We start from the raw sequence: 17814 nt of genomic DNA on the forward strand, positions 1-17814 counted from the left end.
GGTATTTTATTTCATAAAATGGCCTTCTTTTAACCTGTAAAATCCACAAATAGAATCCAGTCTCTTTAAATTTTTTCTTGCTGTATTCTTCTGCTTCTGCAAAGTCCTGGACAAACTTAGCATAACATTTCTATGCTTTCACCAGTTCTCCTATATGACATAAATATTGTTTCTGAATTTGTATAAAAAAAAATCAGTATTTTTAAAGGTACAGTCTTACCCTTGATCCTGACGCTGCCATGTCTAGCTCGGTGCTGATGGCGACACTCAGCACCTCATCAGAGTGTCCGTACAGAATCTGAAAGGGCTTGGATGCTAGGCCCACGGGAACACCTCCCTAATATGAACACAGAGAAGCAAAGGTCACTCTCTTGTACACTATTTTCTATAAAAAAAAAAAAAAAACTTATACTGTATGTTAACTGTCTAGTCACAAACCAACACTGCAACTAGCTCTTATCACTAAGTCTATTTTCAGAAGTACTTGTTCTTGGGTTTCTCCTTGGATTCTCAAATGGTTCTCAATCTTTTCAACCTCAAAAATATATTAATAATATGAAGAGTTTCAAAGTTGATTGCTTTGGATTAATTTTAACAAGTGTATTGTTCACCCTTTACAGAATTATTCTTCCTTTGGGGGAGAAGGAAATGGCAACCCACTCCAGTATTCTTGCCTGGAGAATCCTGTGGACGGAGGAGCCTGGAGGGCTGCTGTCCATGGGGTCGCACAGAGTGGGACAAGACTGAAGCAACTTAGCATGCATGCATTACTTCAAAGAAACCTTTTCTATTACATCTCTGAATACTTTCTTTTTTATTTATTGGAGTCATTTCAGGGACATCAATTATCTTTATGCTGACTTGTCTTTGATTTCTATAACTATCATTCTTTTTCTAATTGCTTTTGTTGTTTCTATTTACTTTGATTACCTTAAATCTTTCTTCCATGCTAATAATTTGATTTTTCACTCACATTAAATTTGTCCTTTGCTTTTTCTGCTTTGGGTTTATTTATAATTATAATGGTATTTATTTTAATCTCGGTTTGATTCTTCTGCAATCTCCCTTTCATTTTATTATGCTAGTTTATAAATTCATCTTTGAGGTCCTATTTTATTCAGTTAATATTATTATTCTATTCCTCTAATAGCACAACTTATTACAGGCAATCTCTCTGTATATGAGTTATTTTCTTTATCTGTTTGTAGCATGCTTTGTTTGGTACAGTACTTTCTATGATACAAAATGCTTGAGTAGTTGCCATGGTGTTTGATTTACAATTACCATGGATAAATGTTCAGACTTTCTACCTCTGTTACACAATGTAGATGAATTCTCACTGACACTCTATTACTTGGGTTATATTTGTCTTCCTCTAAGATTATCAGTCTGAGTGCTCACTGTACTCCATCTAATTTTCAAAAGTCAAATAATTCCTATATTATTTAAAGAAGATGGACTCTTCCCAAATTCATTTTATAAAAGTTCCATATCCCAATGCTAAACATGCAAAGATAGAACAAAAACAGATTTCTTTCACATATAAGTAGAAAAATAAAGTACTAGCAAAGAAAATTTTGCTGTAAAATATAACATGACAGTATGAAGTATATGGGTTTATTATAGAAATTCAAGGATGGTGCAAAACTAGGACATTTCCCAACATAGTACATTATTTTTTTAAAAAAGTAAAAGAAAAACTTACACATTAAAAAAGGAAGGGAAACTGGGAAAAATAGCTGAAAAGAACATGATTAGGACTACTAACAAAATTAGAACATGGACTGTGGATCAGATAAAGGTATTGTATAAATGTTCAGTGTTTCAGTTTTGATAACAGCACTGTGGTTATATATAAGAAAGTGTTTGTTCTTAGAAAATACACACTGGTATGTTTAGGTGTAAAGGAACATAAAGTCTCCAGCTTTTAAAATATTCAGGAAAAAAAAATAAGATAGGGGAAAAAGATAGAGAGAGAATGCTAAGGCAAAAGGCAAAATTGTACTACCTGTATATCTTTTCTGTAAATTGAAATTTTGTTAAAACTAAAAAGTTACCCCCCCCAAAAAAAGAAAGAAGGTAACTACTGAAGTATAAAAAAAATACACACAAAACCCACAGCTAGTGAAACCTAACAGCAAACAGTATACCAAATGGTACAACAGTGAAGGCAAGTTCATCAAAATCAGATATTATGACAAGAATGCTCACTATAATTTTTGTGCTTTATTGTATTCACTAACAATGTAATAGTGTAAGGAAATGAAGCAATTAGTATATGGAAAAAAGTAAAGAAAATTACCATTATTTTCAGATCACATGAATGTATATTTAACCTATTTTCAGAAAATTCAAGAAATACTAATAATTTTGAGTTAGTTACCAAAAGGATTTGGTAAACTGATTAGGTACAAGATAACTGTATAGAAATCAACAACTTCTTTAGCAGTAGTCAGTTAAAAATAAAAATGATTTTTAAAATTCCACTGAAGCAGTCATAAAAAACGATAGTTAAAAATAAACATAACAAGTATAGGACCTAAATGGGGAAAAAAATTATTTAAAAATTTTACCAAAGGACATTGAAAAAAAGACCTGAAACAAATACAGAAAGACATTTCCTCTTTTGTGATATGAATAATTATAAAATAGCAATCCACACTAAATTAATAGAAAAATTAAATATAATTTCATTAAGACTAAAATGAAATTTTTTGAGGACAGTTAAAATATTTTTAAAGTTCATATGGATGAATAAAAACTCATAAAAGAATAGCTGAGAATCTTTAATAAAGGAAACACAGTGAGAGATTTGCCTTACCAAATATTAAAACTACTAAAATAAAGTCATTTTGATGTTGACACAGAATAGATATAGAAGAAAGGAAAATCTAGAAAAAGATTCAATTCAGTGGGTAATCATTTGTGTTAGCATAAATGACCTTTGACTCATAAATAAATAAAAGCATGTATTTTTATACTCTATATTGTTATATAATATATATAATGTATATATAAATAATACATATAATATTAAATATTCTATAATATAAAATTTAGAAATAGATTAAAGACTGAAATGTAAAAAAATAAGAAAAGTATTAGAATAAATATTTTAGATATTTTCATAAATTTGGAGAGAAAGCCTGTTTATTTTTCTAAGCAAGGAAGAAAATCCAGAAGCCATAAAGAGAAAGACACTTCCTTGCATCAACATTATCATGAGAGTACTCAACATGGTTGATGAAAATTATAATTTTATAATTTCTAGTTTTTCCACTTGAAAGGAAAATAAGAATATTATGTAAACAAAGACAAGAAAAATAACCATTTTTCCAGAAGAAGTTAACAAGGAGCTATCTTTGGAAAGTCATACAAGATAAGGTCATGAATCAGGACAATAAACGTAGAAAAAAAGTGGTGATTAAGACAGAACAGAATGAGGGTTAAAAGAGGGCAAAGGAGCTCAAATAATCATTCAATGTCAGAGAAAAAGTCATTGCCTATTAAGACATCTCAGTAGTATCCCCAGGGAGAATTTCTGATCTAAACCCAGACTATTTAAATGTGTGACTACCTGTTGGGTAATCTGCCATATCATACATGTAGTATCTCTGGAACCAGAAATCAAATGTATTCCACAGTAATCTGTAGCTAAACAAGTCACAATATCTGTAAGAAAAAAGAATGTAAAAAAAAAAAAGAAAATGAAATGGCATAGTTCGACTGGAACAGAAATACAGGGGCAATTTTAGGTTATGTTCAAACTACCACTAACTCAGTTGCTCTAGCAGGGAGAAATGTAGGGATGCCATTGGAAAAGCGCTGGGAAAGAGTGACACAGGAAAGGATGTCACTCAAATCACGTAGGAGAGTCTTCTCTGAGGCCACCCTTCTTCGAGGGTGGCGACTAGACATAAGGCAAGGTATGCCTGTCAGAAGCTTGGCATGAGTTTAAGTAGCTTTAAATGAATCCCAACTTACTTTGATACTCTCCTCTGTCCCTCACTCTCTCATCTCCATTTACCTGCTACTACTACCGGAACGACAATCCTACTGAATATGTGTCCCTAACCAAAATAGTACATATTACACCGTAAGTTCACAATATAAAATATATTTTTCCTAAACTGAAAACACCTGAGCTAAGCAACATCTTGGAAGTCACTGGTATGGAATTAGTAGCCGACTCTATTTCCCTTTCTTAACAGCTTTATTGGGGAAAAAAAATCTACTCAATGATTTATCCTTACGTTGAAAAGATTGAGATATTAGGAAGCACCAGATTAAACTATATTCAACAATTTTACCTCTCTCATGCTTTACCACTAACAAAGTAATAGAACAGGTGACTTCTTATTCAACTATGAGAGATTTTTTTTTACCATTTTGTCATAAAATTCTTATTCTATCAACCAATATTTTCAAAGACTTACCCTAGCATCTTTCCAATACTGTGAAGCTATATTTAATTTATATGATGTTTAGTATACCCAAAATACATTAGACACTCTTAAAGAATATTCATAACACTCTATCAAAAAGTTCACTCAATTTCAAAGGTAAAATTCATGCCTTTTATAATATAAGAGGCACATACTACTATTATGGTTAGAAATCAAAAACAAAAATTTGGGTGAGGGGAGTTAATGCTTACCCATATGTCTGATATTGTGTGAAACAAGTTTGCCTTTTGTAAGTGACATCACTTGAATGCTATTATCCCAGTGTCCAGCACTAAAAAGCAACTTCGCATCATGTGATACTATAAATAGCTTAGAAGTGATCTCCAGCCCTGGAGCAAAAGGGCCATTCATACTACGCTGAGTTCTGTAAACACAATTAAATATTAGACTCTTCTGTAAAAGATCATTTAGACTGATATCAATGATTTTTTAATCTCACCCAAAAGAAATAAAAAATATTTCTGTTCAAATGTTCAATTTGAAATATCTATTAATAAATGATACATTCAGAAAACACATTAATCTTATTAATATTAATTAATTAAACAAAAAAATATATAACAACATAGTCTCGAGGATTAAGTGTAAAGGAAGTGGGATTGGTGAAGGCGTGAAAAAGATTTAAATCTTGACTTTCACAGCCAATTTAGTAAGACTGTCAATTCTGTAAATAGACTCAAAGGATAAAGACAAGATAAAAGGATGTCAGGAACAGGAAACTTGGGAGTTGGAAATTTTAATCTATTTGCTTTTCCTGGCAATAAGATACTAAAGGTACCTGTTTTGTTTTAAATGTCCATTTACTTACTTAGGATTTGTCACAGTTTGATCCCTGATGAATGTAAAGTAATTAGAAATGTTTCTGTCATATGGCAGCCATCCATGGGTTCCAATAATGTAATTCATGCTTACTGTTATCTGGAAAAGAAACACATGAGGACAAACCTTAAATGAAAAGATTAAAGAAAGCAACACAAAATAACTAAATGCCCACATGATGTTATTAGCATTTGTCATTTAGGGAATAGTGCAGGATTATGTACTTAAAACATGAGACTCATTAAAAAAGTCTTAAAATAATTCAAATGGTTAAAAAGCTCATTGTTACCCTATTACAAAAAAAGTTATCCCAATGTATCCTCCTTTAGTAAGATAATTTTCCTTAAAAGTTCTCAAATACTAGCATCTATTAGTTGGCAGTCAGAAGAAATTAAGGATCAAGTCTTACCACAAAAATAAAATACTTATCATTTAGAACATAAATTGTAAGCAGAATTTATGAAGAATTGTTAAAGAGGTCTCCTTTTAGGAGGGACAGTAATAGTAAATATTTACATTAAAAAATGGAAAGTTTTACTCCCCTTTGATAAAAGTGACAGACTTCCAAAAAAAAAAAAATTCAGATAACTTAAGAATTCTGCTACTTAAAAAAAGTACTTATTATTTTTGTTAATCTTTGAAGATGTTTTATCTAAGCAAACACACAATAAGCATAATTAGAAAAATAGGTCTAACTCTGGAATCTCTACTGTTCACTGTGTATGCTCAAATTCTTATCACCTCTAAGTGATAAAATAAGACAGACCTATGTTTGGTCAACTTGCTAGGGTCCCAGATCCCTTACTTGCTAGCTCTGTGACTCTGAGCAAGTGACTTCTGAGAGTTAATCCTCATCTGTAAAAGGGAAATAATAATCATGCCTATATCACAGGATTGTTAGGAGAATTAAATGACAAAATTCACATACTCACTAATATGTCCTGCAGGTGATCGGACCTTTACCAATTCTGTATTATATCTCATCTTCACTGTTTTATGATAAATTTTAATATCTAATAAGATGCTATAGCATACTTTTCTTATACAAAATTTCCTGGTATTTTCACATATATATTATTCTAAAATAACTTTAGAATTACAGAACTACTTACTTAAAAGCTATGTAAATAAAAGATATTTTTTATACTTGGTCAAATTAATTCTATAAAAATTTTATCTTTTTTTTCTTTTTTTGGTCATGTCAGCAGCATGTGGGATCTTGGTTCTCCAACCAGGCAACTGGGGATGAAACCCATCCCCCATGCAGTGGAAGCATAAAGCACCAACCACTGGATGGCTACAGAATTCCCTTTTCTATTAAATTTTTAAAAGACTTTAAAAAAATTTTACTTTCTCAATTTTTTCAGTAAGTTCTAATTGATATAGACATGGCAGTGTGAAAAAGGTATAAACCAACTTACCAGTAACTCAGGACTTCCTTGTGACATAAAAGAACGAGACTGATTTTTGGGAACAATTGCCTTTACTAGTGGAATACCATCACTAATTCCCTATAAAATAAAGGACAGAGGTTTTAGTGGCTGGTTCCTCTATATCTTTATTAGATACAAATTATTGAAAACTTCTATTTCTTTAAATAAAGATAAACCCTATAATATAGCATTTTAATCTATCCAAAACATATTACCAGTTAATTTAAAATACAAGAAAGGAATTTTATATAATGGCATACTTGACAGTTCTGAAACCCATCACCTTCTTGTATTTCACTACAAGGATGCAGATTTCAAGGAGTGTCAACCATCTAAAACAGCCAATGATTTAAAATCTTTCTTTCTCCCATGCATACTGACATGAATATAAAGTAGAAAATATAGACTTTATAAGAAAACATTACTCAAATGAGTGAAATGGAAAAACTAATTATATATTATAGACTTTCCCTTTTGGGTTTATCTTTCAAAAAATAGATCTGTTCCATTACCTGAGGAGCCACAACAAAAGAACCAGAAAATAAAGACACTCATTGGAAAACATCATTTTATTATTTTATCACATTATTACCATTACTACATTACCATTATTTTAAGGATTTGAAGTAAGTTTCTTGATGTGACAATAGTTCATAAATTGAACTAAATAATTAATTATAACAATATGAAGTTAGAATATATCTTTTCTCTTCAAACTGTGAATTAATCAAGAGAAGATGACTGACATTTCAACAAGCATAAATGGAAATGATATCTGAAGGAATCCATTTAATAAGCTCTTGCTTTCACTGCTACATCAATTATCTTCACCATTTTAATACCTATGAAGAGATCTAAGAGAGGCCTTCTCTTTTTGTATGAGTGAGTGGGAAACACGATGATGAAAAGGGATTAACAATTACTGGTACCCAAGGATATCAATTGCATTCTTTATCCTACTGGCCCTAGGAAAGCTACCATATGTAACTTGGGTGCAGAGAGGGGCAAATGCCACTGCACTGCAGATAGAACCCAGAATGTATTACACTGTAAAAATTCCCTAAGTAGAAAAAAAGAAAAAGAAAAAATTCCCCAAGTGATTAGACACAGTGAAAATACTTATCAGAATTACATAATAAATATAGTCTTACAAGTCCATCAATTTAGGGGTCAAACAGGAATTTATGGGATACTCTATGTATAGTAAAAAGATAACATATCAGAATTGAGACTGCTCTCCTTTGGAAGGCTGTTTGCAAGGTTGGCCATCGGCTGGCATCAGGGAACCTGGCAGGCAAAGACTTCCTTACACAGATATAAAACTTGTCTTCAATGATGCACGTGGCTCACTATGTCTAGACTGTTTGTGCAGACAGTCATCTAAATACCTGCTTTTCTTTGGGGAGTCTAGAATTTGGAATGTGCTAGGCAGAAGTGGAGGTAATGGAATTCCAGTTGAGCTATTTCAAATCCTAAAAGATGATGCTGTGAAAGTGCTGCATTCAATATGCCAGCAAATTTGGAAAACTCAGCAGTGGCCACAGGACTGGAAAAGGTCACTTTTCATTCCAATCACAAAGAAAGGCAATCCCAAAGAATGCTCAAACTACTGCACAATTGCACTAATCTTGAACGCTAGTAAAGTACTGTTCAAAATTCTCCAAGCCAGGCTTCAGCAATACATGAACCGTGAACTTCCAGATGTGCAAGCAAGTTTTAGAAAAGGCAGAGGAATCACAGATCAAATTGCCAACATGTGCTGGATCACTGAAAAAGCAAGAGAGTTCCAGAAAAACATCTATTTCTGCTTTATTGACTATGCCAAAGCCTTTGACTGTGTGGATCACAAGAAACTGTGGAAAATACTGAAAGAGATGGGAATACCAGACCACCTGACCTGCCTCTTAAGAAACCTGTATGCAGGTCAGGAAGCAACGTTAGAACTGGACATGGAAAAACAGATTGGTTACAAATAGGAAAAGGAGTACGTCAAGGCTGTATATTGTCACCCTGCTTATTTAACTTACATGCAGAGTATATCATGAGAAACGCTGACTGGAAGAAGCACAAGTTGGAATCAAGAATGCCGGGAGAAATATCAATAATGTCAGACATGCAGATGACACCACCCTTATGGCAGAAAGTGAAGAGGAGCTAAAAAGCCTCTTGATGAAAGTGAAAGAGGAGAGTGAAAAATTAGGCTTAAAGCTCAACATTCAGAAAACTAAGATCATGGCATCTGGTCCCATCACCTCATGGGAAACAGATGGGGAAACAGTGGAAACAGTGCCAGACTTTATTTTTTTGGGCTCCAAAATCACTGCAGATGGTGACTGCAGCCATGAAATTAAAAGACGCTTACTCCTTGGAAGGAAAGTTACGACCAACCCAGATAGCATATTAAAAGGCAGAGACATTACTTGGCCAACAAAGGTCTGTCTGGTCAAGGCTATGGTTTTCCCAGTGGTCACGTATGATGTGAGAGCTGGACTGTGAAGAAAGCTGAGTGCTGAAGAATTGATACTTTTGAACTGTGGTGTTGGAGAAGATTCTTGAGAGTCCCTTGGACTGCAAGGAGATCCAACCAGTCCATCCTAAAGATTAGTCCTGGGTGTTCATTGGAAGGACTGATGCTAAAGCTGAAACTCCAATATTTTGGCCACCTCATGCGAAGAGCTGACTCATTGGAAAAGACTCTGATGCTGGGAGGGATTGGGGGCAGGAGGAGAAGGGGACAACAGAGGATGAGATAGCTGGATGGCATCACCGACTCAATGGACATGAGTTTGAGTAAACTCCAGGAGCTGGTGATGGACAGGGAGGTCTGGTGGTGCTGTGATTCATGGGGTCGCAAAGAGTTGGACATGACTGAGCGACTGAACTGAACTGAACTGAGGCAGAGGGTACTTCAGTGACTAGCCCCCGGTAAATGTATTGGGTGCTGAGTCGCTAATGAGCTTCCCTGGAACACAAAAACATGTCCCATTTCACTAACGGAAGACATTAAGCACCTTCAAATTATATGTAGGTACAAATCCCAAAATATTTACTATCTGACCCTTTAAGAAAACATTTACCAACCTCTGTTATGTTGCATAAGAGTTATTGCACGTTCTATGTACATCTTCAATCTATTCTTCATACCTTTTTATCGTTTTTCTTCTTTCAAAAGAGTTAATATTATCTGTTCTAACCACATTTATAGGTATGAACGCATTTCACATTCACATTCTGAACTATTCAAAGAATAGCTGACCCTTCAGCAACTCAAGGGTTAGGGATGCCAACTCTCCATGTATTATATATAATTTATAGTCAGCCCTCTGTACCTGCAGTTCTTCCTTATCTGCAGTTTTGCCCTACAAATTCAACCAACCAGAGATTATGTAGTATCTCTAGTACTTACTATTGAAAAAAAACCCATGTATAAGTATACCCTTATACTATACTGTTCAACCATGTGTTGTTCAAGGATCAACTGTAACTCAATATGTATATTTAAACATTTGAATTTGAACATACTCTTTCAAGAACTGCATTAACTACTTATCTTGCTTCACTGACTATTCCTTCTGATATTAGCAGTTAACAAGTTGACTCATGGGCCATGTTTTATATATGAGTAGACACTATAATTAAGAGTTATTTTAGATTTCCTCTATTTCCCAACTGACACAAGAAGGCATTTAAATCAAATTATCCTTCCTTCTTATGTTTCCTTCAGGAAGATATGAAACTAAAAGGCAGAAAGCCAGAAGAAAAAGTTCAGCAGCAAACAAAAGCGTTCAACAAGGTTGTTTAAAAAATTCTAAGAACATAAAAGTGAAGAATTATTTACTATTTTGGATTAAGAGTTAACACCTATACTCTCCATTAAGGTATAAAAGGAATGTGGAAGTGTACAGAATTTATAGAGAAAATCCATTGATGATATCAAGTAGGAGATTACCTCTATAAAAAATGACTTGAGTTCAGGGAGGTGTTGAAATAGGTTAAAGGTTGAGGTGTCTGTTTTGGCTTGCTTCTGCACTGCTTCCTCTGCTGATAATCTAGAAGGGTGTGGTTCCTTAAAAAAAATTAAGAAAAAATAATTCATAATTACGTTAAAACACCTCTCACTATATTCTCTCACACATACTGGACTCTAGCTTCAATGGATTATATTCTATGCACTGTTGACAACCTCAACTGCTCAGACAATTTCCTCAGCAGAGTTCAGCTCTCTTCCTTCCTAGAGAAACCCTACTTCTACAGTCTTTTCTTACTGATATCTCCCTTGAATTTCTAAGTCAAAAGTAATTAATTATTCTCTTTCATTATTTTCCTCTATACATTATTTAGCATTTTATTCAGTACTTATTTCTTTTTATGTTGGATTATATATAGTTGGTTATGGTCTTTTCCAACCAGACAATAGGTATCTTAAAGTAAGAAACTAAATCACATTCAATTTTGGATTTTAAATATGTAGAAGAGTATCATAAATATGGTACATGCTGATGCATATATAGTGGTAAACTTAAATGGATTATTCAAAAGTCAAAGTTTATAAAATGGGTGAATCTTTATAATTCTTGAAATAAGATCTGAATGTCCATATTTTTGGAATTGAATTACAGATATTGCTGTATTGCTTTTCAAATAAATTATTATTTCTTAGATTTTATGTCACAAACAAAAGACAGTATCACCTTTTTAAATAAGAGAATTAAAAGTCAAATTAATATTCCAATGCCACAGTTAAAATGCAGAATGGAATTCTATCTAAAGAGGATGCTTCTGTCTCTACTGTAAAATATCGCTGTTGTTGTTCAGTCACTAAGCTGTGTCTGACTCTATGCAACCCCATGGACTGCAGCACTTTTTCCTGGAGTGTGCTCAAATTCATGTCCATTGAGTCAGTGATACTATCTAACCACATCATCCTCTGCCGTTTCCCTCTCCTTTTGCCTTCAATCTTTCCCAACATCATGGTCTTTTCCAATGAGTCAACTCGTTGCATCATGTGACCTAAGTACTGGAGTTTCAGCTTCATCATCAGTCCTTCCTGAATGGTCAGGGCTGATTTCCTATAGGACTGACTGGTCTGATCGCTTTGCAATCCAGGGGACTCTCAAGAGTGTTCTCCAAAACATTAAATCATGGGAAATAGACCTGACAGCTCTAATTCAATATTTAGCTCTCAATTAACCATGTGAGTATTCACTTTATTTGAAATAAAAAACTGATTTTTAGTGACTTTTTTTTATTGTAAAAACTAATTCACATACCTTTGTTAAAAAAAAAAAGTTAAGCTCTGCAAAATTACTATAGAATCTATTTCAAAGTCCAATCAAATGTTCTGTTATTCTGTTACTTTTACCTCTGACTGTCAGCAGATAAGGTTTAAAGCACTGATTTCAAATATGGATATTCTGTAAAGATCAATATTGGAGACTTCAAATAAACTGTTGCTCATGAACAGTAACAATTATAAAGCTCAGTCTGATCAATGAATTAATAAAGTACATCTATAAGCCAGAATTCAGATATACCTTTGTGATTATAGCTATGGAGATGTCAATTCAACAAATATTTACTGCACACAAATTATATGCAAGAAAAATACAAAAATGATTAAAAGAAGGTTATTGCCTTTAACATAGCTATAATATAGTGAGGTAGATGGACAAATAAACAGCTAAGTCAGAAAATGTTGTAATTAGGATATAAACAACAAACCACAAGAACTGAAAAAATGATCTACAAGTTCAACAAGAGGGCTTACAGCTATTAATTCAGAGGGAACATGGGATGGCAGAAAGACTTCGGAGTTAGATGATCAGGCATCCAAATTCCGCCCCAGTCTCATTCTAGCTGTGTGAAGGTGGAAAAAGTACTTGACTTTTCTAAGGTTAGGTATTAATTTCTATGAAATATAACTTTATCATCTAAAAAATAAGGACAATTTTTTAATATTTACTGTGAGGGTTAGGTAAATCACTTAGCACAGTGGTAGCACAGGACAGTATCAACTTAATAAATGCTATATTATTATGTATTCTTCATTTCTAAATTCACACTAACAAAGATAAAAATGTCTTTGTGAACTAATATTAGACTAACTTCTATGAGAATTTTTTTTCCTTCTCTCTCTCTCCTTTTTTCCCTCTGTGGACAAACAGGGATTGAACCGGTGGCCCCTGCACTGGCAGTGTAGATTCTTAACCACTGGATCAGCAGGGAAGTCCTCCTTCTCCATTTAAACAAAGGAGGGAATAATACTTCCCCTGACAGTGGCCTTCAACCTCACCTTTTCCTCTCAAGAGGTAATTGAACAAAGGTGACTGGCTTTTTGAGTAAATATAAATCCTTTCTGACTCAAGAGAAATTGATTGAATATATGGATTTCGACTGTAATAGTTTGTTATTCAAAATAGGAAGAATCATTTAAATTTACTTTTTTTTTAGTCACAGTATAATTTTTTCCCAAATTCTAGATAATTCTGAAATAAAGTTTTAAATCATAAAATTATTGAAAATACTGGTAGTGCTATTCCTTAGCAATTAAATTCTAGACTTATGTAATTAGTAACTTTTAGGCTTTACCTTTAACAGTTGACAAGGTGTTTGTCCAAAATTGTTAATCATCCCTTCTAAGGCTTTTCTTTCCTTCTCATCTGTTAAGGCATCCAGATCCACAGCTCCTAAAACCAAGAAAGAGAAGCCAAAACAGTGAAAACAAATCAGTAAGCCACGCAACTGTTTAAAATATCAGAGACTGATTAGTATATTTTCAACAAAATATTCTGGATGGAAAGAAGTAAAATTTTTTAAAAATCAGTAACACTTCAGATATTAAATATGCATAAAAATAAATTCCACCCACTATTTACAACTAAAAAGGTTTTAAACAAAAGTTAACTATAAAAGTCTCTATAAAAGTCTATAAAAGTTTCTCTTGGAAAAATACACACTATACTCATTGTACAACTGATTGCTTTCTTCATGATAGTTAAGCTGAAACAAGTGTAATAACCACACAAAAACGCTACTATACTCTCTATCTAATAAAAGTTGGGAAAACTGATGTTCTGGCAAACTGATTATACCAAGTCATACTCAATAGGGATTGTTACATGGCTAGTATTTGACCGAAGTAGGTAAGGTCTGATTTCAAAATCTATGCTCCTAACCACCATGTTATGCTACCTCCCTACAAAACTGTTACCAAACGAACAAAGGTAAAGCAGAACAAGCTTGTCTATTTACCGAAAGTCAAGTGGGCTCTGTTCAATTCACAAAACTTCATACCATTCATGATCTTTAGAACTATTAGCTCTATGGAAGGATTAGAAAAGAACTCCCGGACTTCCCTGGTAGTACAGCGGATAAGAATCCACCAGCCACTGCAGGTGACATGAGTTCTATTCCTGATCTGTGAAGATTCCACATGAAGCGGTGCAACTCAGCCCGTGTGCCACAAGGCTGAAGCCCATACGCCAGAGCCTGTGCCCCACAAGAGAAGCCCCTGCGATGAGAAGCCCGTGCACCACCCCGAGAAGCGGCCTCTCTCATAACAACTAGAAAAAGACTACGTGAGGCAACAAAGACCCAGCACAATCAAAAATAAAATGAACAAAAGTATTACACAGAAGAAATTCTTCTTAAGCCTCTCAAAGCCTTCAGAAAATGCACTTGATCCTGAGCTAGACATCAGAATGTTGTTTAGTTGCTAAGTCACATCTGACTTTGCAACCCCATGGACTGCAGCACGCCAGGCTCATCTATTCTTCACAATCTCCAGAGCTTGCTCAAATAATGCCATCTTATTATCACTGGAAACTATTTCATTCATAATTCTAAAATATCTTCTATAAAGTGTGTTAACAATTTAATACTGTATATTCAGACTTGCCCAAACAGGACACATGGCCAGAGATCAAAATATTTTAATACCACCAATATTTGATCCTTATAATTTGATTTGTATATATGTACCTAACTATTTTTTTTTTAAAGCAACACTCTGGAGAAGGAAATGGCAACCCACTCCAGTATTCTTGCCTGGAAAATCCCATGGACAGAGGAGCCTGGCAGGCTACAGTCCATAGGGTAGCAAGAGTCAGATACAACTTAGCAACTAAACAACGAACACAGCAATAATGGCAAATATTTACCTCTTATTTCCACCAGTACTCAATCCAACTATTTATAGCATAAAGATGAAGCAGCTTCGCCAAGGCTTCTCAAGGATATTACTATCCAAAAGGGTTGGGGTTGCTCACACTCAAAAGACGTATGAGGCCTTGTTATCTCAACCTTTACATTCATTTTCATTCATCCTAAAGAAAACCTGTTCAGAAGTTCTAGTACACATTTGGAACATAATAATTCCATGATAGTTCATAAATTCTACATGTCCCTTCAAGAAAAATATTGTGGTTATTTCTGTCATCTCTTCCTAGCTTTAAAGCATTTCAAATTCCTTATGTAAGATAGAATTTATTTCATTAAAATATTTTATGGAGATATTTTCCATTCACGTTTAAAGAGAAGTTCAATCTTCTATGTTAACTAAGATGAAGTTGACTATGAATCTATGGTAAGAGATAATACACAGTAGATTTGGTGCTGACAACTCATTTTCTTTCCACTGAGGCCAAGTAGATTTCATTCTCCATATTTTGAATCAAATCATGATCAAATGGATGTTTAAATTTAGAGATGGGATAAATGAAACTATTGTTTAAAAAAAGCACTCTTTCAAACAGAAAAGGTCAGTAAAGCTATTTTTTTTATTTTTGTGGGTTTTTTTTTTGTGGGAGGAAGTGAGTTTCACATCCTACTACTCCACCATCTTGATAACCCCCCACAAGTAGTTGGTTGGTTTTCTTTTAATTATTTATTTTTAATTTTTTGGCTGTGCTGGGTCTTCAGTGTGGTGCACAGGCTTTCTCTAGTTGCAGCACGCATGTTCCGTTGTTCCACAGAATGTAGGATCCCAGTTCCCCCACGAGGGATGGAATCCATGCTCCCTGCATTGTAAGATGGATTCTCAACCACTGGGCCACCAGGGAAGTCCCTAAAACTATTTTTAAGATGTAGTCTTTCTCGTCTTAAATAGTTATGTCTAAAATACCATGTATAAATACATATTAAATAATATTTTCCCTTTTTTTGACGGAGTCCTGTGGCATGCAGGATCTTATTTCCCTACCAGGGATCAAATTCATGCCCCTTGCAGTGGAAGAATAGATTCCTAATCACTGGACAGTCAGGTATTTCTAATAATATTTTCTATCAACATAATATAAGAGGAAAAGTATATAGGCTTATACCTTCGTAACTACAGTAATAGAAAACATTGAGTGCCTCCACTGCAGCCGGCCCCCTCTGTTTATAGCCAAAAATCAGATCTATCCATTCATGAAGATGAGCAGAAACATATTCAGACTCCTAGAAAGAGAACAAATTTAATCATTAATACAGTTACCTTTGACTACAGTGTAAACATGGGTCCTTTGAAAAAGTAAGAGCATTTGAAACATTTCCACATACAAATATTATAAATAAAATAAAATTATCTCAAAATGACATTAAGTATGTATCTAACGTCTATTATAAATATTGACTATATTCTATCTAGGATAATGTAGATATCATATTTACTAATATTTATTACATACATATCTCCTAACTATTGGGTGAAGAAAAAAACATATATTCTAATAGCCCAAATATGAACAACAAAAAAATTAATGATAGCTGTAGAATACATTTTCGTTGTGAAACTTCTACTGCAATAGTTGTCTAGAAATTCAATTCCCTCTGTCCATGGGATTTCCCAAGCAAGAATACTGAAGTAGGTTGCCATTTCCTCCTTCAAGGGATCTTCCAGATCCAGGGATCAACCCCCAAGTCTCCTGCGTCTCCTATATTGCTGGCAGATTCCTTACCACCGAGCCATCGAGATCAAGAGTGTGGCTATAAGACACTCTACTGAGATGTCAAAGATCTGAGGTTGTGTGTCACAGACCCATTCAACTAGAACGTTGAGAACATTTTCTCATTGTAGCTTCCCCCTGAGCTCAAAGGAGATAATGGACAATCTTGTAATGTGGACTGTTTTTTGCCCAACAGAGTTGATTTATAAGAAACCCACAACATTTTAAAAGAAATTGCATTAGTTCAAACTGAGAAAGATAAAAACTGTTCAAAAAATAAGAAGATTTTTGGCTTTCAACTTACTATGAGGAAAGAGGCAGGCAATGATACTCTTGTGCATGTGCATGTTAAGTAGCTCAATCGTGTCTGACTCTTTGTGACCCTATGGACCGTAGCCCACCATGCTCATCTGTCCATGAGATTCTCCAGGCAAGAATATTGTAGTATATTGCCATATCCTTCTCCAGAAGATTTTCCCAACCCCGGGATCAAACTCACATTTCTTAAGTCTCCTCCACTGGCAGATGGGTTCTTTACCCCTGGCTTCCAACTTACTATGATTAGGAAAGAGGTTGGCAAAGATACTCTTGTAAAAACAACATTTTTTGTTTTAGTTTTTATGGAAACGAATGACTCAGAGCAAAAACCTAAACGCCTGAGGGTGGAACAAAATGATCCATGGAAAACCAATTATCATGGAATAGCAGTGGGCTATAAAGGAACTGAGAGCGTGTCCAGGCTAGAATTCTGAACTGCTGTGAACAGTCAGAAGTTCACAGTGAGAAGTTAGGTGCCTATGGTTTCTCTCCCTTTCGAATGTTAGTGTCTATTATAGTTCTCCTGTCCTTATTACACTACTGTTGCTACGTGGGGGATTAACTTGTATCTACTTCACAGACTTCAGAGCTAAGAGGAGACACACCAGAGTATTTTCATGCACACATGGATTTGATGTAGATGACTAATAAGACTCTGGATTTCAGGCCTCATGGCTTTCTGCAGGGATCAGCAAAACTGCTGCTTATGGGCCAAAACTTACTTGTATTCAGATCTGTAGATTAGTAGAAGACAGCCATATCCCATTTTCTTTTGCGCTAGAATGGCAGAATTTCAACACACACTAAACTTAGAGCTAACAAAAGTATTTACTACCTGGTCCTTTACAAAAG

The 17814-nt window shown here is 34.3% G+C and overlaps 1 protein-coding gene across 4 annotated transcripts in view; it reads right to left on the reverse strand.

Moving 5' to 3' along the window:
• The window catches only part of NBEAL1 (neurobeachin like 1), a 146276-nt gene that overhangs the window by 8483 nt on the left and 119979 nt on the right, over window positions 1-17814 (reverse strand). For all 4 annotated transcript variants that reach the window (XM_065930782.1, XM_065930781.1, XM_065930783.1 and 1 more), the window contains 8 exons: window positions 16039-16156; window positions 13307-13404; window positions 10668-10784; window positions 6707-6796; window positions 5275-5384; window positions 4658-4830; window positions 3578-3672; window positions 221-337 (listed from right to left, as the gene is read on the reverse strand). In XM_065930782.1, the coding sequence (XP_065786854.1) occupies window positions 221-337; window positions 3578-3672; window positions 4658-4830; window positions 5275-5384; window positions 6707-6796; window positions 10668-10784; window positions 13307-13404; window positions 16039-16156 (918 nt within the window). The remainder of the gene's footprint in view (window positions 1-220; window positions 338-3577; window positions 3673-4657; window positions 4831-5274; window positions 5385-6706; window positions 6797-10667; window positions 10785-13306; window positions 13405-16038; window positions 16157-17814) is intronic.

This window comes from Muntiacus reevesi, chromosome 3 (genome assembly GCF_963930625.1).
Source record: "Muntiacus reevesi chromosome 3, mMunRee1.1, whole genome shotgun sequence".
Taxonomy (NCBI): domain Eukaryota; kingdom Metazoa; phylum Chordata; class Mammalia; order Artiodactyla; family Cervidae; genus Muntiacus; species Muntiacus reevesi.